This window comes from Coregonus clupeaformis, unplaced genomic scaffold (assembly GCF_020615455.1).
Source record: "Coregonus clupeaformis isolate EN_2021a unplaced genomic scaffold, ASM2061545v1 scaf0057, whole genome shotgun sequence".
Lineage (NCBI taxonomy): Eukaryota > Metazoa > Chordata > Actinopteri > Salmoniformes > Salmonidae > Coregonus > Coregonus clupeaformis.
This window is the reverse complement of record NW_025533512.1, coordinates 799,886-807,500: the sequence shown is the minus strand read 5'-3', so window position 1 is coordinate 807,500 and position 7,615 is coordinate 799,886. Positions and strand designations below refer to the sequence as shown.

The 7,615-nt window shown below is 43.9% G+C and overlaps 1 protein-coding gene across 1 annotated transcript; it reads left to right on the top strand.

Moving 5' to 3' along the window:
• Positions 1-4,431: 4,431 nt before the first annotated feature.
• LOC121569049 (60S ribosomal protein L23) lies at positions 4,432-7,473 on the top strand. Its single transcript, XM_041879656.1, has 5 exons — positions 4,432-4,533; positions 5,652-5,735; positions 6,028-6,156; positions 6,441-6,554; positions 7,345-7,473. The coding sequence occupies exons 1-5, from the start codon at positions 4,521-4,523 to the stop codon at positions 7,425-7,427; spliced, it is 423 nt and encodes a 140-aa protein (XP_041735590.1). The 5' UTR covers positions 4,432-4,520; the 3' UTR covers positions 7,428-7,473.
• Positions 7,474-7,615: the final 142 nt, after the last annotated feature.

Below are 7,615 nucleotides of genomic sequence, written 5' to 3'. Positions count from 1 at the left end.
AACTGCTAGCTATAACACTCAATCTCATACCAAAGGACAAGGGTGATCTAATTTCACTACTTCCCATATCACTATATCACTACTTAAAAAACTCATGCCTCAACTCCACTATTGCCATAAAAATGTATGCACTCACTAACTGTAAGTCGCTCTGGATAAGAGCGTCTGCTAAATTACTAAAATGTAAATGTCAAATTCCTTATATAAAGCAAACCAGACAGCATCATTTTCTTGTATTGTATTATTTACAGATAGCCAGGGGCACACTCCAACACTCAGACATCATTTACAAACAAAGCATGTGTTTAGTGACTCCACCAGATCAGAGGCTGTAGGGATGACCAGGGATGTTCTCTTGATAAGTGTGTGAATTAGACCATGTTATTGTCCTGCTAAGCATTTAAAAATGTAATGAGTACTTTTGGGTGTCAGGGAAAATGTATGGAGTAAAAATTACATCATTTTCTTTGGGAATGTAGTGAAGTAAAAGTAAAAGTAGTCAAAAAATATAAATAGTAAAGTAAAGTACAGATATCCCAAAAAACTACTTAAATAGTACTTTCAAGTATTTTTACTTAAGTACTTTACACCACTACAGGTAGCATTGTCCTGGCATCTGCTAAACCCAGATTCGTCCGTTGGACTGCCAGATGGTGAAGCATGATTCATCACTCCAGAGAACGCATTTCCACTGCTCCAGAGTCCAATGGTGGCGAGCTTTACACCACTCCAGCCCACGCTTGGCATTGTGCATGGTGATCTTAGGCTTGTGTGCGGCTGCTCGGCCATGGAAATCCATTTCATGAAGCTTCCGATGAACAGTTATTGTACTGACGTTGCTTCCAGAGGCAGTTTGGAACTCGGTAGTGAGTGTTGCAACTGAGGACAGACCATTTTTACACGCTACACGCTTCTGCACTCGGCAGTCCCGTTCTGTGAGCTTGTGTGGCCTACCACTTCGTGGCTGAGCCATTGTTGCTCTTAGACGTTTCCACTTCACAATAACAGCACTTATAGTTGACCAGGCAGCTCTAGCAGGGCAGAAATTTGACGAACTGACTTGTTGGAAAGGTGGCATTCTATGACGGAGCCACGTTGAAAGTCACTGAGCTCTTCAGTAAGGCAATTCTACTGCCAGTGTTTTTTCTATGGAGATTGCATGGCTGTGTTCTCGATTTTTACACCTGTCAGCAACGGGTGTGGCTGAAATAGCTGAATCCACTAATACTTTTGTATATATAGTGTATATAAACCCTGGATTGCTAATGGTATGTATTGGCCATTGAGAGGCTTTGGAGCCATATTGGCACTCACTAGTAGGCGCAGTCCTCCAGGAATTAATGGAATTCTACAGTATTTCAATTAAATGTTTCAAGGACAAAATTACATGTATTTAAGTATTATAAATGTGTCAAAAACGAATGTAGACATCAACAAATGCTTTTATATAGCTCCCAAAATATATATATTTAAGACCTTCTCCCTTACCTCACCTCGCTCATCAACTCATCCTTGACCGCTGGCTATGTCCCTTCCTTCTTCAAGAGAGCGAGAGTTGCACCCCATCTCAAAAAACCTACACTCGATCCCTCCGATGTCAACAACTACAGACCAGTATCCCTTCTTTCTTTTCTCTCCAAAACTCTTGAGCGTGCCGTCTTTAGCCAACTCTCTTGCTATCTCTCTCAGAATGACCTTCTTGATCCAAACCAGTCAGGTTTCAAGACTGGTCATTCAACTGAGACTGCTCTTCTCTGTGTCACGGAGGCTCTCCGCACTGCTAAAGCTAACTCTCTCTCCTCTGCTCTTGTCCTTCTAGACCTGTCTGCTGCCTTTGATACTGTGAACCATCAGATCCTCCTCTCCACCCTCTCCGAGTTGGGCATCTCTGGCGCGGCTCACTCTTGGATTGCGTCCTACCTGACAGGTCGCTCCTACCAAGTGGCGTGGCGAGAATCTGTCTCCGCACCACGTGCTCTCACCACTGGTGTCCCCCAGGGCTCAGTTCTAGGCCCTCTCCTATTCTCGCTATACACCAAGTCACTTGGCTCTGTCATATCCTCACATGGCCTCTCCTATCATTGCTACGCAGACGACACACAACTAATCTTCTCCTTTCCCACTTCAGATAACCAGGTGGCGAATCGCATCTCTGCATGTCTGGCAGACATATCAGTGTGGATGACGGATCACCACCTCAAGCTGAACCTCGGCAAGATGGAGCTGCTCTTCCTCCCGGGGAAGGACTGCCCGTTCCATGATTTCGCCATCATGGTTGACAACTCCGTTGTGTCCTCCTCCCAGAGTGCAAAGAGCCTTGGCGTGACCCTGGACAACACCCTGCCGTTCTCCGCTAACATCAAGGCGGTGACCCGATCCTGTAGGTTCATGCTCTACAACATTCGGAGAGTACGACCCTGCCTTACACAGGAAGCGGCACAGGTCCTAATCCAGGCACTTGTCATCTCCCGTCTGGATTACTGCAACTCGCTGTTGGCTGGGCTCCCTGCCTGTGCCATTAAACCCCTACAACTCATCCAGAATGCCGCAGCCCGTCTGGTGTTCAACCTTCCCAAGTTCTCTCACGTCACCCCGCTCCTCCGCACACTCCACTGGCTTCCAGTTGAAGCTCGCATCTGCTACAAGACCATGGTGCTTGCCTACGGAGCTGTGAGGGGAACGGCACCTCCGTACCTTCAGGCTCTGATCAGTCCCTACACCCAAACGAGGGCATTGCGTTCATCCACCTCTGGCCTGCTGGCCCCCCTACCTCTGCGGAAGCACAGTTCCCGCTCAGCCCAGTCAAAACTGTTCGATGCTCTGGCACCCCAATGGTAAAACAAGCTCCCTCACGACGCCAGGACAGCGGAGTCACTCACCACCTTCCGGAGACACTTGAAACCCCACCTCTTTAAGGAAAACCTGGGATAGGATAAAGTAATCCTTCTACCCCGCCTTACCCCACCCCACAAAAAAAAAAAAAAAAAAAAATATTGGAAAGTGGTTATCCCACTGGCTATAAGGTGAATGTACAAATTTGTAAGTCGCTCTGGATAAGAGCGTCTGCTAAATTACGTAAATGTAAATGACACTTCGTATCTAGTAGGAGTACGGTTTGTTAATAAGGAGCAGCTGGGCAGAGTACCAATCTTGAAGAAACGATTTGAGTTATCCAAACTGGTGGAGAGAGTGCTGGGTAAAGGGAAGGATGTGAGGATCACGAGGGGTGGCCTTTTTTTTGTGTGATTCTGCGGATCTGAAGGAACGTGCGTTGTGTCTTAATCGATTTGATAAGTTTTAAGTGTTGTGTGTGTCGCTTCGGAACAGGCCACCCCTTAAGGGGGTTATATCTGGCGTTTCGTGTTAAGTTGATTTGGAAGAGATTAAAAATATTCCTGGAGTGATTGAAGCACGTCGGATGAATCGAATGGTGAATGGGAAAAAAGTGAAGAGTTTATCTGTTTTTTGAAATAGTCTCTCCCTAATGAAGTGCGGTTAGGGAATATTAACTACAGAGTTAGAGCATTTATCCCAAGAACAATGCAGTGTTAACATTGTAAAGCTTTTGGTCATGTAGAAAGTGTTTGCAGAAGGGAGAAGTCGAGATGTACAAGATGTGGAAAATATCATATTATATGTTATAAAAGTGAAGAAAATGTGACATGTTGTAATTGCGGTGGGAATCATGAAGCCAAGTCTTCTGAATGCCCCACAAGGGTGAAAGAAAATGAGGTGGCCAAAGTCAGGGTTGTACAGAGCATTTCATATGCAGAAGCTGTGAAAAGGGTTGAGGGTTTGAATGTTGCACCAGAAGATTCCATGGTAGTGGATAGGCCTTCGCTGCAGGGGTTGTCTTACACCAAGAGGATCCTGACATTTTAAAGGTTAAAAAGGTGGACTTTGTGGCCTTTATCGCAATGGTGATAAATTGCACTGCCAAGGTGGAGAAAAGATCTAGGAAGATTGAAATAATTGCGATTGTGGCGGAGCGTTTCCTGTGGCTGAAATATTTCACAGCAAAGGAGTTACATGGAATATTAGCAAAAGCCGTACCACCTTCTCAGGTACTAGAGCCTGAGAATAGAGAACTAAAAGAAGGATGAAGTGGGAGTTTTTATTTATTTTTGGCAATGTACTATTTTTTATTAGGGTGGATTGTCAGAATCACTATTAAGTAATGATTTATTTTAATTTAATTTTTGGTTTCAAACCGTCAATTTGGTTGCGGGTATTCCTCAATTTTTCTTTACCCCCTTCAATGTTCCACGTGTGAGCCCTTACATTCATGACTGGACAATTAGCAAATAATTGAACATGAAGTTGCACAATGTTTACTTTGTTTTCATTTTGAAAGCAGAGACGCTCCAGTAGTTGTTTATGACCGCCACCTGTAGGCTGTTGTCACCAACACCAGAGGGCGATATAGGCTAAATCGACGGACGTGAAATATCTATGGTATGTCTGCGGAACTTTATATCCCATGATTCCTTTTTGCGTCTTCCTCTTTCCTTTTTGCAGCAATGTCTAAGAGAGGTAAGAGACTTGCTTAGAAAAATCCACATTCATCTACCCGTTTGCAGAATGTCTAACATAGGAAGATAATGTTATTTGGATAATGGTCGTTTTATGAGTAATTATCGTTCATATTGGCTTGAAAATGTGAAGGACTGAGCATTATTCAGAGGGATGATTTTAGGCGCTTGTTACGGAAGCCATGTTTGCTGTCACCGCTTATTAGCTAAAATACATGAATAGGTGAGCGTATGCTCTAAGTCCTCAGGTATAGACACATTTGCCATTCCAGTACAATGCCCAACATGTGTGGCAAGTGAACATATGTGTGAGTGGCGTTATAGCTGGTGCGTGTTAGCATAGCGTCTCTAAGAGCAGGCATGACTGCGAATCATGCATGGACACCGCTGAAGTCCTAGGCTAACGTTAGCTACTGTAGTTAGGTGTGCAGTCTTCTCAATGATTTCCCCGGCTAGCCAAATTGAGCCACGGTGTATTACTTTTTAAATAGGGGGACTCTACCTCCAAAACATTGAACCAAAGCTACTGATTGAATCTGTTTGAACGTTAGTTTCCTTGCCAACTAGCTAGTTTCCTCCCAACTCGTCCCAGGCCATGTAAGTAACTAGCTAGCTATCACCTTACAGCAGTCTACTCACAACTAGCTGGCCAATTAATTTACAAGCTACCCTGGATGGGTGCATTAGACAAGGGGTATAACTGTCAACATGGGCTGCCTTTTTGTAGTGCAAGCAGTAACGTTCGCCAGGTCGTAGACTTGTGGAGTCACTCCTAATCTTGAGGCCTTATGGTTTGGTTGTGTGGTGATTTGTACAATGCCTCCCACATAGTGATGTGGCTGCATGTTCTTGGCAGTAGTTTAAATCTGAAAAGAAAATAACTAAATGTGAAGTTGAACCCCTTTCAAAAAGCACTTGCTTTGTCTGGTCAGTAGCTGGGTGAGTTGTCGAAGAAGGGTATAGTAATCATCACTGGTGGGTGAGATGGCAGTCACCTGTACTGAACAATCTCAATCCGTGATGGAACAATTTGGATAATCTTTGCCTGATTATAGCATTGTGCTTTCAGTCTCGGCACCATGTAATGTTTACTTCAATGGAATCTCTTCTCTTGTTCAGGACGTGGTGGGTCATCTGGGGCGAAGTTTCGCATCTCGCTGGGTCTCCCAGTGGGTGCTGTCATCAACTGCGCTGACAACACAGGTATGTTACACTTAGATCTGTTAGAATATATATATATCCCCTAAAAAAGCACTTGCTTTGTCTGGTCAGTAGCTCGGTGAGTTGTCGAAAAAGGGTATAGAAAGATTGTCACTGTGGGTGAGATGGCAGTCTCATTTTGGCTGACCAATCTCAATCAGTGATGGGACATTTCATGTATTTCAACCTTGTCTTGTCCTGAAATAGCCTACAAGGATCTGTACCTTGAATCAAGCCTGGGCAGTGTCATATAACCTGTCATATATTCACCATCTTCTTCCCCCTTTCTCACCAGGTGCCAAGAACCTGTACATCATCTCTGTCAAGGGCATCAAGGGACGTCTGAACCGTCTGCCCGCTGCTGGTGTGGGTGACATGGTCATGGCCACCGTCAAGAAAGGCAAACCAGAACTCAGAAAAAAAGGTGTGTTCTACATTATGTATTCAATTACTAGAATAGGATGAACGACATCACTATATAATGCTTGAACTGGGACTAGCTAATCAATAGATTATGGCGGTTTGATAATTGGCATAGTAATTTGATTGCTCTTTAAAATGACTTGTCGTTTTCACCACAGTGGTAGTCCCAGACCAATCGTTTAACTGAAAGGTGAAAATCAACAGTGCAGAGATGCGAGTTATGGCAGAATAACTTCCATAATCTGTCAGGTAGCTGCATTCTGATAGTCTTCCTCTTTCCCACAGTGCATCCTGCGGTTGTGATACGGCAGCGGAAGTCGTATCGGCGAAAGGATGGCGTGTTTCTCTACTTTGAAGACAATGCAGGGGTCATAGTGAACGTGAAAGGAGAAATGAAAGGTGCGTTGGGATTTTGAGTCTTTAGTCCCCCATACCATGTCATGAAGGTTCTTCAAGCCTCTTCATAAGGATGTTTGGCTGGGCTTCTTTGAGTGCATTCCAAATTCTGGATGTTGATTTTGAGTAGTACATTTAATATAGTACATCTATATTGCTAAATATAAATGACACCCCTTCAAAAAGCACTTGCTTTGTCTGGTCAGTAGCTGGGTGAGTTGTCGAAGAAGGGTATAGTAAGATCATCACTGTGGGTGAGATGGCAGTCTCATTCTGGCTGACCAATCTCAATCAGTGATGAAACATTTGTGTTCACTGGATAGTGGTCATCCTTGGAATACATTTAGATATAGTGACATAATGGCGGCAGTGTGATTCTCTACCTTTCTCCTGGAAGTGTGAACGTCCTCACTCAGTCATTGATTTAAAAACTTTAAAGTTCACTTGGGGAGATTGGTAGAGAATCTGACTACAGCATGTCATATTTTGGTGTTACTATGCCAAGTGAGGTGGTTTTGTAGGTAACGTTATAGGAATTTACCTGGAAACGGTAGTGATTTTTTTGTCAGCAACCAAAGTAAAGTGTGGATGTTCAAATCAAGACAATGTAGTCAAATTGAGTCTGGAGTTTTCTTGTGGATGCATGAGTTACATAACTATGTTTTTGTTCACATTGTAAGTGGCAGGTCTACAAACAGTGAAATGTTACTGCACTGATGCAAGGCCAAAGGCATGTTGTCCCTATTTGATCTCCTTTTTGTTGTGGGCTAAATTTCTGTCTTCTGTTTCACAGGTTCAGCCATCACAGGACCCGTGGCCAAGGAATGCGCAGATCTGTGGCCCAGGATTGCTTCAAATGCTGGCAGCATAGCATGATCCTTGACCCTGGCTTGTTGTTTTCAATAAAAACCGTTGTAAAGTCTGTCAGTGTCCTGTCTGCAAGATCCCAAGGCAGTGTCCAACTATACAGTATCTACTGTATACATATGTTTAGTCTCACTAGGTGTAAGAAAATAGCACATTCACCAATATTGTCACCAGCAATTTTTTTTCTCCCAAGTTGG

Excerpts from the sequence above, each read along its gene's own strand:
- LOC121569049 (XM_041879656.1), top strand. Across the intron at positions 6,157-6,440 it reads ACCAGAACTCAGAAAAAAAG|TGCATCCTGCGGTTGTGATA; the intron begins GTGTGTTCTACA and ends TCTTTCCCACAG. Across the intron at positions 6,555-7,344 it reads CGTGAAAGGAGAAATGAAAG|GTTCAGCCATCACAGGACCC; the intron begins GTGCGTTGGGAT and ends TCTGTTTCACAG.